The sequence below is a fragment of the Dunckerocampus dactyliophorus genome, chromosome 20 (assembly GCF_027744805.1).
Source record: "Dunckerocampus dactyliophorus isolate RoL2022-P2 chromosome 20, RoL_Ddac_1.1, whole genome shotgun sequence".
In the NCBI taxonomy this organism is placed as follows: Eukaryota; Metazoa; Chordata; class Actinopteri; order Syngnathiformes; family Syngnathidae; genus Dunckerocampus; species Dunckerocampus dactyliophorus.
This window is the reverse complement of record NC_072838.1, coordinates 13,958,304-13,977,766: the sequence shown is the minus strand read 5'-3', so window position 1 is coordinate 13,977,766 and position 19,463 is coordinate 13,958,304. Positions and strand designations below refer to the sequence as shown.

General features: G+C 43.3%; 1 protein-coding gene across 5 annotated transcripts in view; it reads right to left on the bottom strand.

The window, feature by feature from the left end:
* fndc5b (fibronectin type III domain containing 5b) overlaps window positions 1-19,463 on the bottom strand; it is a 72,745-nt gene that overhangs the window by 3,350 nt on the left and 49,932 nt on the right. For 3 of the 5 annotated variants that reach the window (XM_054763753.1, XM_054763756.1, XM_054763757.1), the window contains 5 exons: window positions 4,702-5,090; window positions 2,453-2,571; window positions 1,263-1,461; window positions 837-926; window positions 135-293 (listed from right to left, as the gene is read on the bottom strand). In XM_054763753.1, the coding sequence (XP_054619728.1) occupies window positions 154-293; window positions 837-926; window positions 1,263-1,461; window positions 2,453-2,571; window positions 4,702-4,843 (690 nt within the window). In that variant the 5' untranslated portion in view covers window positions 4,844-5,090 and the 3' untranslated portion in view covers window positions 135-153. Of the gene's footprint in view, window positions 1-134; window positions 294-836; window positions 927-1,262; window positions 1,462-2,452; window positions 2,572-4,701; window positions 6,127-9,354; window positions 10,669-19,463 lie in introns of those variants that run through there. The other 2 variants (XM_054763755.1, XM_054763754.1) reach the window with 2 other exon arrangements.

Here is a 19,463-nt window from a genome sequence, read left to right as displayed (position 1 = left end):
TCAGTAATAACAATTACATTGAAAATGGCATCAAGGTGCTCAGATGTCCCATAAATATTCCAGGAAATCCCTTAAACTACCCAAATTTTTCTAATTTTTCTTATGATTAAAAGGAAAAAAAAAAAAAGAATCACCTGTCCTGTGCTTCAGATGTTAAACGTTACTGCGCAGTAGCCCCCCCTGTGGGTGCTCTGGAGTACTGCACTCCGATGAGTTTTTGGCTTTGTCTTTGTTGTTGTTGGGCTCGTTGTCTTTGATGATGTCATACTGCCGACAGAACAGTGCGATCACGCCTGGGACACAAAGAAAAAACAATGACTTACTTGAATAAACGCGTTCAACTCACAACGGGGGGGGGACAGCGAGATGTGAGCGTCAGAAGATTAAAACGAGGGAGTGAGAGCCAGCAGAAGCAGAATAATTCATGGCGGGAGGATGTGTGTGGATTTTGGAGGCAGGAGGCCACATTCATCCACCTTTATAATACAACAAATAAATAATGCCTGACTTCAATAATGTATTCATGTACTTAGGCAGAGAAATGTTTACATTTAGGCAGGTTGGACGGAGGCAGACTGGGCAGAGCTAATCTGAAGTGGCTTCCCGTGGTCGCGCGCAACACCGTGGAGCGCACACAGACGCAAATGCAACACTAACCGACCTCTCCGCACCGTGCGCCTCGATGGGTGTTGCTGTTTTGGTTAGCAAACGTGGCCGCCAACACTTCCACGTGAGCGACTTCAAGTGGAAGATTACGTCCGGATAAAACGTTCCACGTGTTCAGCGGGCTCGTAGCACCCGGCTACCCGCGATGCATCGCTGCGCTCAGCCATTACCTGCCCACATGACCAGAACCACTGCAATGATGATGACTTCACCGGCTCGCAACTGAGCAGCCTGGTCCACTTCCTCCATCGTGACCTCATCTGGTGAGAAAACACAAGAAAGTGACCACCCCTGAAGGTCACAGACATCATTATTGGGGCCCCTGCAGGAAGTGATAATGTACTTGTTTTAAAGTATATTCCAAGCTGCGTTCCTCCCCCTAGAGATGTTATTATATTATTCTCTCTTATCGCTCGTGCTGCTGAGCGTTTAGTATTTGGTGAAGTGTCTGCCCTTAACTGGGTCGGGCCTGATAAAATTGGAAGCAGCTGCAGATAACAGCTTCCTCTGCATGAAAGGAGGACAATACACAATATGGAAGTACACTGCAATTATGGCTGCCTTCTACTTCTAAGGTACCTTTTCTCATCCACTACCTGGACTCTTGGATGCCAGCTTCTCCGATTCTTTAGGGGTTCTGAAGAGGACCGGGTCACTGGGCGGGCTGCTGCCCCCCATGCTGATGCTCTGCACGTGCACGATGTACTCCGTGTCTTCATCCAGGCCCCACAACGCACAGGAGCGAGTGGTGGTGTTCACTTCCTGGATGAACCTCAGCGTGCGCACGTCCTTCTTCTGCGGACACAAGAGTGGGCTTCTTATTGGCCCAATAATTACGCAGGAGGCCAGTAGGCAGTAGCAGGCAGTAGGGTAGGACTTCAGAGACTTTAAACCCTCGTGTTGGATTTTAATTCATTCAATACCAAAGACGTATTTACACGTTTTTATAAACCCAAACGCCTGGTCCCGACAACGTCTTTTACGTTGTTTTGCGCGAGAGTTTCACTTCAGAGCAATTTTAAGCCATAAAAACGTCCACAAAGGTGGCAGGAGTTGGATCTGATAAGAGCTCGGGAGGGATCGTGTGAATGGACCAATCACACATGACAGGAAGTGGAAGTGAGAGAGCGTGGAGGAGTGTAGCGTGCAGAAGGTTACGCATTTTCGGGAAATTTGAACACATGCGCAGGCACGCACACGCGTGCGCACACATGCACACATAGTTAAGTTCCAAATGTGAAAACTGTAAATAGTTCACGGTGTTTTGTAAATAAATTGTTATTTTGATGTAAAACACCCACTTTTTGTGTTGTTTATGTTGTGGTAAAGTTGTTTCGGTATGTCAGCCGTCACAAAAGCAAAAATGATTTGTGTCAAAGTGAAAGTTATGCTTCCTTTTCCAGTCGGGAACTGATATTTTACCGATGTTCTACCGCTCATTACCAAAGAACGGAAAAAGGTAGAAACAAACGTTTTTTTTTTTATGAAAGACGGGAGTCTAATCTTTCTTTTGGTAGGTTCCACGTTTACATCGCCGTAGAACACGATATTCTGCGTGCCTTGAAAGATCAGTCAGAATTGCCGGTGCTGACGGGGTTGTGTTTTGAAAAATGGCTGGGATTGAATGAGTTCATGTTGCCGTGAATGGCGAGGACTACATCCATCTACGTGGGGATGAGGGGGAGCTGGAGCCTATCCCAGTGACTGTTCGGACATTTACGTGAACCACTACGCTACCAATGTCCCTTCAGAGTTAGGCGTGTGTGTTTGACGTTTGGACGCGCACCTGTTGAGTGATGGCGAATCCAATGACGGGGTCTCCCTCCAGGGTTTCCCACGTGACCATGGCCGAGTTGACTTCAATCTCCTTGACGGTCACATTGAGTGGAGCTGAAAGCAGGGCGTCTGAACCAGGGACGAAACAGGCAGAATATTAAACATGAGTAACGTGTCGTGGGCGACACGCGCACGCACGCCGAGACCTTCTGGCGCGGACACGCTGCTGTGTGCCGATGTTCAACTGTGAGTGCAGCTGAACAAACAAACAAGACAAAACTAATGGCACCTGCTGCACATACTTAGAATGAAAATGAATCAAGGGCTTTGTATTCGAAGGAGGCGCTGGCCGACACCTGTCTTTCTCCTGGGAGTCGCCATGACGACCACGCCACACAGCATCCGATGAGCAGTCATATTGTCTCCCAAATAATGGTATTATGTGAAGAACAATGCACTGCACTCCGAGCTTCATCTGTTCAATGCTAACACCGTCAGCGCAGTGCAACCAGGGCAAAATGGATTGCGTAATACTCGCGGAATCGAATTTTCTGGAGGGTGACAAAACACTCAGTGGCCCCTCGGAGGCGTCGAGCATGCGGCCGCAGCGCTCAAGCATGCTTGTGATGCATCTTGAGTGCTGACATCAGCATGCGGGGCAAAACAGCACAGGGTTTCCTCGCTAAGCGTGCAGCATTTGGACACAATTCCTCTTAAACCAGGACGACGACTAAGTCGGATAAAGTGAGCGTCAGGTTTCCAGAATACAAAAGCAACAGTGTCAAACCAGCAGCCGCCGTCTCTGATAAGAATAAGACTTCCTTCTTGTCAAATTATACATCTTTTCTTGTAACAGTGCAACAATTACATCACACGTTTTTTTCTTGTTATATTGGGGCTTTATTGTCATAAAAGTCTGATTTTTTTTTCTCGTCATATGACAACTTTATTTTGCAATATTAGAAAATGTTCTTGTAAAATAAACTTTATTAGTTCTAATAAAAAACTGCATTTTTTTTTAGAACGCAATACCGCAGCTTTATTCAAATAAAATTTGCACGTTTTTTTTTCTTGTAATATTCTGACTTTATTTTGTAGCACTACAGCAATTTTTCATTCTTTTGTCATTTTTTCTCTTGTAATATTAGCACTTCATTCTCATTCATTTGTTTTTTTCTTGTGATATTATGAAGATTTTGTAACATTACATCATTTTTCTTGAAAATCTAGACTTTATTTTCATCAAAATGTATTTTTTGTACAATGTAACAGTCCCGCTTTATGCTAGTAAAGTTTTTTTTGTATTATTATGGATTTATTCTCATGGAACATCTTTTTTTCTTGTAATATTATGACCATATACAACATTTTTCGAGCATAATCACAATTTTAGCCACTTTTTCTTGCAAAGTGATGACTTTATCTTGTAATATTAAAACATTTTTCTTGCAAAATCTCACTTTATTGTGATAAGAAGTTGAATATTTCGAGAATGTAACAGTACGGCTTTCGTCAAATGAAATTACATGTTCTTTTTGTAACGTTAGGGCTTTATTGTCATAAAATTGTTTTTATTCTTGTAATATTATGACTATGTCCAACATTTTTCGAGCAAAATCACAATTTTAGCCACTTTTTCTTGCAAAGTGATGACTTTTTTTTCTTATATTCCGAACATATCCTTGATTGAAGTAAATGTTTTTTTTCTTGTAACATTACAGCTTTTGTCAAATAAACGTACTTAATTACCGACTTGTCCCCCCCCCCCCCCCCCCATTTGACACTTCATTCACCTAATATTTATTTTTCCTCACTTATTTATCCATTTACTTTTTGTATACTCCTTCATACCGCAGCACTTAAGCACCAGTTCAGCGTTTTCCGATGTCTGTGCTGCTTACAACCTCTAGGGGGCACCTTTGCGTGGAATCTGGAGATTGCTATGAAATGCTGTCCTGTGTTAACGTTACGGTGCTCCATTCCTTTTTTTCTTTCGACATGTTCATATTCAGTTTCAGCTAAATCTGGTGGGGGCAGGGGGGGTTTGCATTTTTTAATATAAGAATTTGAAGCTAAAGTTTGCATGCAAACGCGACACCACATTGCAAAGCACAGTAAAAATAGACGTGAGCTTTAACGCTGATGCAAAGTGAACGATGCACACGTACAGCACACGCACGTCACCAAAATGAAAGAGTTCTAGCCTGGCACATGTGCTCCCTCCAGCAACACGTGTACATGTGATGAGCATCTACTCACCAGCCCTCACGGTGGACACACACAGGAAGCCCAGCAGGATCACAGACATCCACCAAGAACGAACCATCCCTCCCGCTCCTTCTCCTCCTCCTCCTCCTCCTTCTAGCGCGGCTTTCCACGCTGCGTGGCCCGTGTAGAGCATCCCCCGTAGGAGGCACACATCGTCCCGAGCTCGGCGTGTTTGTGGCGGAAACGACGACTGAGGCTCGCCGCAGCGGGAGACTAATGAGGTGCACAGGAGGAGGAGGACGATGCTGATGAGGAGGAGGCTTTAAGGGAGAAAAGGGGAGGAGTGTCCAGCTGCTGTGATGGAACGCAGCACGGAACGGAAAGACAGAGCGTAAGTGGCGCAGGGGCTCTGTCTCGCTCTCCTTGTCGTCCCCCTTTCTCTGTCAAAAAAGCAGAAAAAGTGTTCCATTACTTGCATGAATGCATCACTTTTTTCATTTCAGTAACACAGTCTGGGGGGATACCTGAAGGAGAGAGTGTACTGCAACAACCCACAGACCACTGAGGCCCTGAAGACCAACATCCGTCGGGAAATTCGGAGAATCCCTCTCGAGATGGGTGGCAACGAACTTCAATGTGCGCGTTGCAGCTCTAATCCACAGAAAAGGAGCGTGGATCGAACACGTCATCAATTATCGAATCGTGTAGAAAACAAGAGACAAAGTGGGAAACCTTTGGTATCGAATGTTAATTTGATGTTTCTGTAAATGCAATTTTTGAATAAGTTCAAAAACTCGTGTATGATTGAAAAGCGGTAACATTTTACTGCCCCCCCCCCGTATAATATACTGTATGTAAAATGAGGTGTTGGGGCCTTCTGATATTTTTGAACGCGACATTTTGCAGACTAATTACGCTGCTATAAAAGAAACATTTGCAATGACGAACCTGTAAAATGACACTGGAGTGCAATCAAAAATAGATTCAAATTAAACCATTTTCATTCATATTTCAGGAAAAATGTCTTGTCTTTTCCTCATCAAGGTGGAATTAAAACTGTTATTCTTTTATTAAGTCCTACTTTCATAAATAAATAATAGCAATACCCAAAATGTTGGTAAAAGCCATTCATTTTCGGGATGTAAGCATCTGTACAGTGTCACTGGTAAATTGAGGTTTTTCATCACAAGTTTGATATGAAAACCACTTGATTTGAATTTAAATCTATTCAGATGATGTCATTTATTTTATTTTTATTACACGCAGCATTACTGGAACTTTTGAAATAATTCATTCAAATATAGAAGTCCAAAAAAATGATGGCTTTAATGATATTAATGCAACATTTTGGGATGAATTGTTAAACATTTGCAGTGGTGTGCAACTACTAAATGTTACTTGTGATGCTACAGAGACGTGCATTTGCTCCTAACAGTGCCATGAGTTAACATGAGGAATCAATGTGTACTCCTGTCATGTGAAAGAGTGACTAACCTCGCTCACACAGTCATGGAACCTGGGACCCACCCCGCCTGCAGATTAAAGTGATCGATACATGATTAGCATTCCTAACAGAGCCACCTTCTGGTCGCTTCCTGGCTCGGAAGAGAGAAGCACAGAAACTCTTCTTCACATCCTCTTCGCCCTGAAGGTTGGAAGAACCATTTCCGACGAGGGCCGCGATACGTCTTCGCTCTGCGCGCTGACACTTTTACGACTCAATTTAGGACTCAAATGTGCAAAATCGCCTCTGATGATGCCCCCCGACCCTGCAGCGGTCCCCGCATGCAAATGTGTTGCTTTATACGCTCGGTCTCACGAGCCGTGATAATAAAAGATGTTTATGTTTAGAGGGGGGGGGAGAAGGGTAAGTTTACAGAGATTTTATATGGGGGGGGGGGGTGATTATCCCCTGCAGGGTGGAGATGAAGAAATCTCATCAGGAGAGGGTTTAAAGCTGATTGCCGGGGGCGGTGAACACAAACCTAAATAATCAGTTTTATATCCCCACAACATTTTCGTCCAATCCTAAGAAACTCCATAGACTTGCATGTAACAGTAGCATTAGTATTAGAACGTTACGTTCAAGCTAAGCTACCATCCAGTGAAAAACATGTGTGCCCACGTTTTGAAAAATTCTTAAAAATATTTGGATAAATAGGTACATTTTTTAGAATTTTTTTTTTTTTTTCACGAAAATTTTTGCAGCTACATTTTTTTTTACTAACATTTTTGGAGATGCTGCAACCAGGTGCTGGCATTCAGTGAACAGAATAACGTTTTCACGTCAATCAGTGTGAAATAAGTACAAATTGGCAATGGCGAAACCGGATAAGCGCGTGATGCAGCTGTGGATAAAAGTTTAGAGACGTGAGGCCATGACACAAGCACAGGATTGCACCGAACTTCCACTCTTAAGATTCCAGCGTTTAGACCGGACATGAATGATATATGAAGTGATTAATTCATGTATCTCACAATGCCGCACTGTTGCATTAAGGGTACGGTGGCGGTAACGACAAGTGACAAGGTGGCAAGTGCTTATTTCCCTAAGTGGTCCCAAAGCGCTGGCATCAGTTGGAGTGTGTGTCCTCTCCACCAGCAGAGGACACACACACACATCGAGATGATGGTGTGTGTGGGCAGAACAGAAGGCGAGCCAGCTCGGGTTTGTGACGTCTTTCACTGGATGTACCTCCATCATGCTGCAAGGTCACGTACAGGTGCTCCCTGCTGAAGGTCCAAACCTTTGGCAGACGATGCGAGACTTTAAAACGTGCATCCAACTGTTCCAAACCTCATAGCAAACACTGTTTTATATTGTACAGTGGTGTGAAAAAGTGTTTGCCCCCTTCCTGATGTCTTCAGCCGTTCAGAGGTGGACTTGCTGGTGTGTTTTGGATCTCTGCCCTGCTGCAGAACACAAGGTCCTTTCACCTTGAGGTCACAAGCAGATGGCCGGACATTCTCCTTCAGGATTTTTTGGTAGACAGCAGAATTCATGGTTCCATTTATCACAGCAAATCTTCCAGGTCCTGAAACAGCAAAACAGCCCCAGACCATCACACTACCACCACCATATTTTACTGGTGGTATGATGTTCTTTTTACACCAGATGTGATGGGATACAAAACTTCCAAAATTATCAACTTTTGTCTCGTCAGACCACAGAGTATTTTCCCAAAGATCTTGAGATCTGAGATTAATTGAGATCTATCAGTCTGGAAAAGGTAATAAAGCCATTTCTAAAGCTTTGGGACTCCAGCAAACCACAGTGACAGCCATTATCCACAAATGATGAAAACACGGAACAGTGGTGAACACTCCCAGGAGTGTCCAGCCAATCAAAATGACCCCAAGAGCGCAGCGACGACTCATCCAAGAGGTTACAAAAGACCCCACAGCAACATCCAAAGAACTGCAGGCCTCACTTGCCTCAGTTAAGGTCAGTGTTCATGACTCCACCATAAGAAAGACACTGAGCAAAAACAGCCTGCATGGCAGAGTTCCAAGACGAAAACCACTGCTGAACAAAAAGAACAGGCAGAAAACATCTTGGTTTTCCTTTTGGAAAATACTCTGTGGTCTGACAAGACAAAAGTTTAACTTCTTGGACGGTGTTTGTCCCTTCCCATCTAGCATAAAATTTGAGAAAAAGAACATCATACCAACAGTAAAATATGGTGGTGGTAGTGTGATGGTCGGGGGCTGTTTTGCTGTTTCAGGACCTGGAAGACTTGCTGTGGGAAATGGAACCATGAATTCTGCTGTCTACCAAATCATCCTGAAGGAGAATGTCCGGCCATCTGAAAAAAAGTTTCATTTAAAAACTGCATTTTGTGTTCAGTTGTGTTGTCATTGACTAATATTTACATTTGTTTGATGATCTGAAACATGTAAGTGTGGCAAACATGCAAAAAAAATAAGAAATCAGGAAGGGGGCAAACACTTTTTCCACACCACTTGATATGTTAGATGTTATGCTATTTGTTATGTTATGTTACAAGTTATTTTTGTTGTATTGTTATGTTACGCTGTTATCGTATTTACCACTATTACAACATTGGTTCTGTTGCCGCCATGTTGTGCAATACATCAATAATTGGCCACGTGGTTCCACTGTCTCATGCGCTCCGAGTCATTTTAAAGTTGAAAAAAAATGTGGTTGTTGTTTTCATATTTGGGAAATCAAAGCTTCCCTCCACTTGTCGCTTGCATCCGATGAACGGCTCATCCTCTGTGGAGATGGTGTAATTCGATAGTGAAATGCGCGCTATGAAAGTCGCACCTTCGTCCGGCAGCCAGCGCATGTGAAAGGTGACGCTGCAGCGCATCACGCGCCAAGTACGTGTCATCAAAAAGAGCACACGCAAAGACAGAGAGGCGAGTCTGGCATGCCAAATAGCGCTCATCAGATACGATCTGGCGAGATGCAAGGAAACGAGGCTTAACGGAAGGGAGGGCGTTTAATGCTCTGTAATGAACGCCTGCTTACTGTACCTGCAGCAAAGACAGCGTGAAATTACATCAGTTTTATCCTTGAACACCTGGCAAAGTGACAGCGATAAGGCCTAATCAGTGATCTCCTGCGACATCTGCGACGTGCTGAACGCCTGCTTTTAGCTTCACAGTGCTGGTGAACGCTAGGGCTCTCTCGCTGTGGCGCCGGGATCCAAAGTGTGATTTACAGACGTTATAAAGCACCTGCACCTGTAGCTCTTATTCATCTCCGATGCTCCATCTTTCACTCCGGAGGGGACAGGTGAACTCATTGTCACCGAAGATGCTCTCCCGGATGAATTACAACGGGGGGGGGGGGGAGCTCATCTTTTCAGTACTCTAGGCTAGGCCCGCGTGTGCTGGCACCTAAACGGCGAGGGAGGCAGGTGGGGCTCTGGTTGAGTGGCTGCCATTTTGGAAAGGCGGTCGTGTGATTGTTATGGCGGCGGACAGCTGTGCAGCACCATAAAACAAACACGGATAGTCGCGGAGTGGAGGAACCCAAACCTTCCCTTAGTGCATTAATTACCGTAATTGCTCCAATTAACGCACCATTCAATTAAGTGCTGAGTCTCCTATGGCCGCCGGGTGCGCGGTCTTCAAAAGCAAATAACCGCAAGGGTCTCTAATTAGCACCAGGTCCCAAAAAAACAACATACTTTGTATTTTTTCATGTACTCCAGATCATTATTAAAGTAAACACTTTTCTTTGTCGCATATAACGACTTTTCAAACCGGGATGTGTTTTTGGATGAGGACGATGGGGTCACTTTGCAATCCTGGTGGGGCTTACTTATTTGGGAGGCTGCGGCCGTGCCAGGCAGAAGTCTTGTTTGTCTGACAGGTGAGTCACGTGACTCGCCGTCACTTTCACTAATTACAACAGCAGGGATTGTTTGCGCTGGCTGCAGCTTCTCCCCCCGCCCCAATGTCGCAAAGGACACAACACCGCAGGGCGGCCTGATGGCATCTGTTTGCATGCGGAAAAAATGGTTTTATGTTTGAACATGACCAGCTTGTTGTGCTCGTTTTCATTTAACAATCTTAGGTTTATGCTGGCTTCCATTCCAGGCTGCAGGTCTTTTAAACAGACCGGGTTGTCGCTGGCGTCTGGAATTGAGCCAATGGTGTGTGGCGTGTGACCCCTGAATGACTGTCAGCCAATCCCCTCAGAAGTGAAATCTGACAGCCTCCCGTCACGGATGAGCTCATTCCCGCAGATGAAGGGACGTGGCGTGAAACAGATGGGGGGGACGTGTCTCAGAGGGAAAAAGGTGGACATCTGACGTGAGGTTACAGCTTGGACCCAAGAGCCGTAAGAGTAAGCGAGACCTCCCTCTAGCGGGCAAAAAGCAGTACCGCACATTTGATCGCTGCAAGGACTGGGACTTTGAAACCGATTCGAATAATATTCAGAAAAATAAACAATCTTGAATTTTCAAATAACAATGCAATTCTAATGAAAAAAACTGGCATAAAATCTTAAAAAAAAACAACTAATTTTTTAAAATAGATATTTTAATTACAACACTTTATTAACTGAAATTGCCAAAACTTATATTAAACTTAATTCTTCAAAAAAAAATGATCACATACAAATGGGATTAAATTAATAGAGCAAAATTAACTATGAGCGTGTGACATATTGGAATAAAATAAACAAAAAAAACATTAAAAAATATACCTGTTTCAACATTTTATTAATTTTAATTTTCAAAATTTATTTTATTTTACTGAATTAATCATGAAAACCTACCAGCATGTGACATATTGGAATAAAATGAAATAAATCATTACATATTTTTTGTGTAATGATTGATTATTAGTTTAAATTTTCATCATTCATAATAAACTGAACTAAAAAAAAAAACATATGAAATTGTAATTACGATAGCAGTGACAAACCGATCATCAACATGCATGAAGGTCATACGAGGATTTTTATTTGATTTTGCTTTCATGATGAAATCAACATCACTTCTAAGGGTATGATTCCATTTTTTATGACCTGAACTACACTTCCCCCCCGTGTTTTCTTCAGCTCGTGGCTGCGCATGTCATAATATATACACAATAAAAAAGTAGCCGGTGCACGAGTCCTGCATTTAGCTCTCGAGCGTCACTGTTGCGTGCATTTTGCTTGCTCTTTTTTGCATTTATTCCCATTTTTGACGCATTTTTGGGGGGGGGGAAACGTACAACCACCAGAGGCCAGTGTTGTCTTCTAAACGCATCCCTATTCCCCAGCCAATCGCCCTCCCTCCCCCTCCTCTTCATCCTCATCCTCATCCTCGTCCTCTTCCAGCTCAATGGGTCCGGCGCGACAGTCAGAATCTTCTCGCCATGCCGGTCACGCCCCACTCAGATATCGGCTTGTTTCTCCACCGTGAAGACACCTCGCATGAGCAACACTGTATGCATACAATATGCATTATCGGGTCCCCACCAAGCTGCATCTCTGTTACTGTACGTACGCCCCCATTCCCACCCCAATTCCCTCCCCCCCCTCAATCAAATCGCTGTGTGTTTCCAAGCCCGTTGGAGAGACACGAGCCCACACAAATCCTATTTTTAACCGTTATTACAGTCATCTGAGTGAGATCTTAATGGCAGCACCGCTGTGCTCAAGTGCAGGATGCTCCCGTTCTTTGCAACACTGCAGCCATTTGTTGGATACAATGAAATATATTTGTGTTTCTTGACCTCATACGCGGGTACAAAATTGAGGAAGCCTTGACAGCACGGGCAAGGCTTCAAGATTTCAACTGTCCCCCATGATGTCTGCATTCTCCCTCTTCGAGGGAAGAAAAGGCGTGTGGCAAATTTTTTTTTACTATAGTGTCAATAACAAAAGCCAATGGAGAAAACTAGCAGTTACTTATTGACAAAAATGCCATTACACACCAATCCACGCATGCACGCTTATTTAAAGCACCATCTCCCTTATATGGAGACGGAGAGACCATCACCATGGAAACAAACGTCATGTTGCCTCGTCTCCCACCACCCGCCACCGCCATCACTACTCCCCCCCCCCTCCCCAATATGAACTCACCCCCTCGTCTCCATCTTTGCTGTTGCTGCATGCATTTCTGTGCATCTGTCCATCTAGCCGCCTAGCTATCTACGTGTAGCGACAGATGGACCGCAAAGGTCAGAGAGGTCACGAGGGCCCACGGACCGACCCTCTACGGACACAACATTAGGTACACCGGCACCGTACAAAAAGGAATCGGCCTTTACAAGAATAAGAATGCGTTTCTGCTGTATAGTGGGACATAACGATGACTCACTGTACGCTCAAGCGAAGCCCATTCTCTTTTCCACAACGCAAACCTCATTCATTTTATTAACGAATCGTCCGCTCTCCTTGCTATATCGCATGCATAACACAGCGCTTCACATGGACGTGGTAGACACAGCCCGCCAGTCACGGTGATTGAGGTTTAATAATGTTGTTTTATGATGCACAGCCTTGACGCTCGCACGGTGGTATTTATCTGCATAGTTGCACTTGATAGTGTTGGACTAAAGTCCAAGGAGGCTGTTGTGTGCGTCTTTTCTTTTTTTTGTGAGGAGGATTACACAAAAATACCTGACCATTTTCAACAAGGTATCAGTGGAGAGTGCATTTATTGGTGCATATCCAGATAAATGACCTTGGATTACTGAAAGAAATGGCATGTTTTGGTTTAATATTGCGTGAATAAATGGATGTCAATGACAAAATTCACGGGTATAGTCGCCTTTTCGCCATTTTCCCCGCGATATTATTAAATGTTTCCCACAGGACTGCAATCTGTCTGTGGTGGGGGGTTGCGGGGGGTCTAGTCATCATAATTAATTTGCTTAATTGGTCATGAAACATGGTCATGTAATATATATGGACGCCGTGAGACAGACAAAAAACATTCAATCATTCAATCCCAGCCATTTTTCAAAATTCAACCCCCCCCAATACCGGCGATTTTAGAGCATTTCGATCGATCTTTCAAGACACACAGAATATTGTGTTCTATGGCTACACAAACATGGACCCTACCAAAAGAAAAGGCTAGGCTCTCGTCTTTCATCAGAAAGAAAAAGTTTGTTCCTAACTGTTTCCGTTCTTTAGTAATCAGCAGTCGAACATACTGTAGGTAGGTTTCAGGAAAATATCAGTTCCCAACAAAAAGAACAATTTTTTTTGCTTTTGTGAGGGTGAAATATCGAAACAACTGCACCACAACAACACAAACAAGGGTTGTTTTTGCATCAAAATAACAACGTATTTACAAATATAACACCAAACTGTGTGCACGCGCGTGCGCATGCGTGTCCTTCTGCACGCCACACTCCTCCATGTTCTTCCTCTTCCTTTCTCAGTAGATGCATGAAACCTAATGACAACATTCTATGAACGTGCGCTGATGAAAACTAGGATTGTTGGGTCTTGGCGGGCTCCTGTGTGCTCTCGAGTGCCACTTTAGCTATTTTTCTCGTCTTCACGTCACTACTTTACCACCATCTTCTAATCCTAGTGTTCATCCATACACACAAGACATAATTCACCTTTAAGCTTTAACATTAGGGACAACATGAGCCTTGTTTTTGTGAAATGTATGCTAATAAAAGCCAATAAAAAGGAGTGAGTGATACAAATTAAAAGTAACAATACATTTTCTAACCCCCGACCTGTTCTTTTTTGCTGCTTTGGGGGTCATTTCAACCCTGAGCGTCTCCTCTGTTTGACAGGACTCCCTGATCCATCACAAGCCCATTCAAAGGCCATCAATATCCTCTGGCACTGCTGGTTCATGCTCCACTTTGCTGCCATCTCTCCTGCTCTTCTCCAACCTGAAGCCCTGAAGTTTCAGAGACAGGTAGATGGAACGCAACCCCCCGCCCCCTCCCCACTAAAAATAAAACGTCCATCACGGCTGGTAGTTTCCATCTGGATTGCCTGCGGCTTGAATCCATCATTCCCGGAATTGCAGCGGTAATCAACGTGATGTGGAGACCTTTCAGTCACATGTTGCATATTTGGGTAGTTTTACTGCCTGGATTAGTGCATTAGGAGAGTGTGACCGGCCACTGGAGGATGCACAAATTACGCATTGATGATCAATTCCTTCTGGACAAAAGTTTAAAGACATATACAGTATGTTTAAAGACCCTGCACATACTTACTGTGCATTTTTGGTGCACAACTCATTGTTTTGAATGACTGTTGTTAAGGGTTGTGGTTCAATGATGGCCTTTTCTTTGCATTATCTCAAAGGAGCTCTTCATGCTTTTTGTTAAGGTGGTAGAGTAGGCCATCCAGACGTTTGATCCTTGCTTCCTCCACCCAGTCACTGTTGTGTCCCTGGGCAAGACACGTCACCCACCTCGCCACCAGTCTTGGTCACACCGGTGTATGAATGGGGATGCATGTTTGGTGGTGGTCGGATAGGTCGTGGGCGCGAATTAGCAGCCACGTTTCCTTCAGACTACCCCAGGGCAGCTGTAGCTACAGATGTAGATTACCACCACCAGTGTGTGACTGATTAATGGGTTCACTTCATGGTGAAGCGCTTTAAGTGCCTTGGAAAGCGCTATAAAATCGAAACCATTATTATTATTATAAGGTGTGCACACTTTTTGTGTTTATTTCGTATGTGTGTATTTTCGTTATGTACGGTATATGAGGGTGCAACCTGCTAAATGCTAAAGTTAAAGGCTAATAGGTTCGATTCACCAAACAACACTGTCTCATTCACATTTCTATTAATGTATTTCGTACAAAGATGTAATCTAAAGTTTGTGGCAGCTGCTGATGCTGCTGTGTGTGTGTGTGTGTGTGTGTGTGTGTGTGTGTGTGTGTGTGTGTGTGTGCGCCATCTGTCCTGACAAGATTACTGGAGTCAGACAAGAAGACAGACCGGACCAGATTAGAGTACAAATATAGGGCAGGAGAAATGTGGAGAGTGAAACAGTGAAAGGGGGGAAAAAGAAGCGTGAGTGGGACATCACTCACGTCAAAGATAATGCAAGATGGTGGCTTATCTACTGTATGAATGTGCAGCTATGAGACCAAACAGCACCCATGCCGGAGGAGGAGACAGGCTTTCGACTGAAAGCTGATTCCTGATTGCGTCACCATGGCAACTGGGTCCTACTTTCTCTTCCCCTCATCCCCTGTCTGCTGGCATGAATGGCGGACGGTTTGATACCAATCACTACAACGGTCTCGCGTCTCATCTGCCTTAGATGACAACAAACACCACAACACATGCTCACGTGTGATGCTATATATGTCCACTGTATGCAAACCTGTTTTATCCAGACTCACTCACATCTCCATCATTAGATATCCTAGCAACACCTCCACTAATCACCATCATTGGCATCCTTCATGCACACTCATTTAGCCATGAAAAACTAATAATATAATCACTGGCATTTTACCCGCTCGCCTGTCCTCAGACCAGTCGGTGACAGCCTGGCCAAGAGTTCCCCAAGCTGTTACCTTGGCAACCCTTAAGAATATTCCCCCAGTGGCCATGGCAACCAATGATGCACATCCGGTATGGTTGGCGGATTCTTATTTAGATGCCTGCCAGTAGGGGCGGAGCATGTGTGTTGTCATTGAATGTGTATGCTGGTGAAAGGCATGCTGGGAAAGGGATGCAACAATTATTTTAGAACGACTATTTCATGTTCATTCAATATAATATAATATAATAAAATATAATAAAATTTCAATATAATAATATCATTTGGTCCTAATTAAGACTTTAAATACCATCGAAATCAGTGATGAACAACCAAACATGACTAAGATATAGACATATACATTTTTTTCCATTGCTTTTGAACCATACCGGTTCATTGTGGAAAGTGTTCCACATATGAAATAATGTTCATAAATACTTGACATTGTAGTATTTTTGCATAGTGTTTACACACACCTTATTTTACAACAAATATTATATTTAAGCATTCTAATTATATGGTGATTACTATTAATGCATTTTAAATATAAAATAAATGAGCCCCATACCATTGAAAATATAAAAACTCGATATTTTTTCAAATATATTTGTATGTGTTATACATAAGTGATTAATAATTACATTAAAATCTATTCAAAGTCATCAGAAAGTCACAATTTCTTGTTACCCATCCATCCATTTTTTATGGCACTTATCCTCACTAGGGTCGCGAGGGTATGCTGGAGCCTATCCCAGCTGACTTAGGGCGAGAGGCGGGGTACAACCCTGGACTGGTCGGCATCCAATGGCAGGGCACATATAGACAAACAAGCATTCACACTCACATTCATACCTATGGACAATTTAGATGCACCAGTTAACCTAACATGCATGTTTTTGGAATGCGGGAAGAATCCGGAGTACCCGGAGAAAACCCACGCACGGACAGAGATGCCCCAAACCCAGATCTTCCCGATCTCCTGACCGTGTGGCCAACACGCTAACCACTAGGCCACTTTGCGGCCAATTTCTTGCACGTTTTGTATTCAAAGAACTTATAAAGTAATAAAGTTGAATGCTACACTGGCTAGTGTCAAGCGGAACAGCAGTTCAGTCGTTGCCATGGCAACCTCGCATCACCTACTCAAACAGACTGGTGGACCAGGCAGGACACCTGCTATGTTTTTTTTTTCCTGATGTCAAGCTAAATGTATTACATTGGCAAGTTAAAAATCAAACAAAATAAAAATGAGTTTTTTAAGTATACTGTATTCTTATTCACTTTTGGCAGTTTTTACTGACACAATCCTCAACCATGAGTACGACGCTTGCCTCTGACTGGTCAGTAAATGTCCATGTTAAAAAGTGTTGCACACATCCACACAGAGAGTAAAACTTCTACACTATATCAACGACGACAAAGAGGAAGTGTTGAAGTAAGCAAAAGGCTCCAGGCTTGATGGATAGGAAGTGACACAGAAAGTCGACCTTTTCGGCAACACCTGAGTGTGTGTGTGTGTGTGTGTATGTGTGTGTGTGTGTGAGGACGTGTTGCTTCTACAGGGCTTGTCACTACACACCTAATGACATGATGACAAGCTACAGCAAAGCCAATTTGGGTTTTAAGCTTCAAAATGTGTGATTTGGACTGATCGCCATTACTTTCCTATGGCCTTCTCTCACACACACACACACACACACACACACACACCTACACACACACACACACCAACCTGCTGTGCATGATGCTGAGTGTCCTTGACAGCCGTATAAATAATCTATAAGTTCAGTCTCCCACTGGTGTGAGCTTTTTCGCCAGCACCCCCCTCCCGAGAAGCCCCCCCATTGACTGTCACGCTCTGAGGTCGACATGCATCAGTGTACACGCGTCGCACCTTCGTCCTCGCCGTTCAACCACATGTGACGGACGCATGCTAGCAAGCACGCATTGACTGGAGGAGAGGAACTACGATCTGCATGGCTCTCAGTGGCAGCGGTTCTGACAGTTATGTCAAGACTACAAACCATCACAGCTTTTTAGCCATTAAGGTCTAACCAAAGTATGACAAACTTCAATGTTTTTAGTGATTTTAGCAAGCTGTAAGAATCCAAACATGCTCAAGTAAGGTTGTCCAGGTTTGATATCAACGGATGCCAGAAGAACACTCTGGATCAGATACAGTACAAATGATACACATAGCAAAGCTGACTAAATGTACGTATGTATCTAACATTTTTACCAATGTATTTATGTAATGTATTCATATTATTTATTTATGTCATTATTTATTATGGCTTATTTTTATTCAGGTATATATTTATTATTATTTTAAGAGCCTTGGTTGTGGGAGATACGATATGATATGATATGATATGATATGATATGATATGATATGATATGATATGATATGATATGATATGATATGATATGATATGATATGATATGATATGATATGATATGATATGATATGATATGATATGATATGAGAGATGAGATGAGATCAGATGAGATATGAGATATTAGATATGAGATGATATGAGAGATGAGATGAGATCAGATGAGATATGAGATATTAGATATGAGATGATATGAGAGATGAGATGAGATATGATATGAGAGATGAGATGAGATGATATGTGAGATGAGATGAGAGATGAGATTAGATATGATATGAGAGATGAGATGAGATGATATGTGAGATGAGATGAGAGATGAGATGAGATATGATATGAGAGATGAGATGAGATGAGAGATGAGATGAGATATGATATGAGAGATGAGATGAGATGATATGTGAGATGAGATGAGAGATGAGACGAGAGATGTGATATTATATGATATGAGAGATGAGATGATATGAGAGATGAGATGATAGGATGAGGATAGAACAAGATATTATATTATTCAAATATTAATGAGAGGAAATGCTAAGAAGAAAAACAATTGCAATTGCATTAATGTGGTCTTATTATTTTCACATTTCCAAATGTAATACTACTTGCATGTCATCCTGTTAAATATGACAACAATAACTAGTTCTTATGTATGGAATCATGCTATTAAAAGTAGGTGGTCATTAATGGTGGCTTTGTCTGCACTATGTTACGGAACAGAAATCTTCATTGAAAAATGTTCCTTAGAAATTGTAGTAAGTGGATTGTAGTTGTTGTGATGGGCAAATAATTCAACACTCGGCACAGTGGTGAAGTGTCATTCGGCGTGCCAGTGTACACTGAGTGGCATTGAACGCAAGAATACGCTGAATGCGTAATTGAGGCTCGTCCATTCCATCCAAATGTTTCTCTCTTTTGACGCCATGAGGAGAGACGGGCTGAAGTGAGAGTCTGGCGTGCGTGAGCTGTTTAATTATTGCACTTTTGGCTAACTAATTACATGATGAGGAGCAAACACGTCAAATGCAGAATGGGAGATGCTAAAGCGAGGCCGAGACCCCCAAATTTACAGGGGAGAGGATCAAGTGCGCTTGATGAGAGGAGGAGAGAGACACGGCCGCTCTACGCTTGAGCAAGCGATGCCTCGTTGCTATGGCAGCAATGTCTCTCTGGTCTCCGTGGCAACGGCTGAATCCTATTGCAGTTCGACTTTGCCCCTGGGCGAGAGAGTTAGAGTCAGAGAGAGAGAGGAACTGGGTAGGGTTGGGGGGGGTGGACAAAGAGAAGAAAAACAGTAACAGACTGGCCGAGAGTTTAGCCCAGGGCATTTGGGCTGACCTGGAAAATGTTGGGCGTGAGCTCATTCTCTCTCTCTTTGTCTCCCTCTCACCCTCATTGTCTCCCTTTAATCTCTCCCTTCCTTGTCAATGGTGATTCCTCACAAGACAGACAATTTGAAGCGCA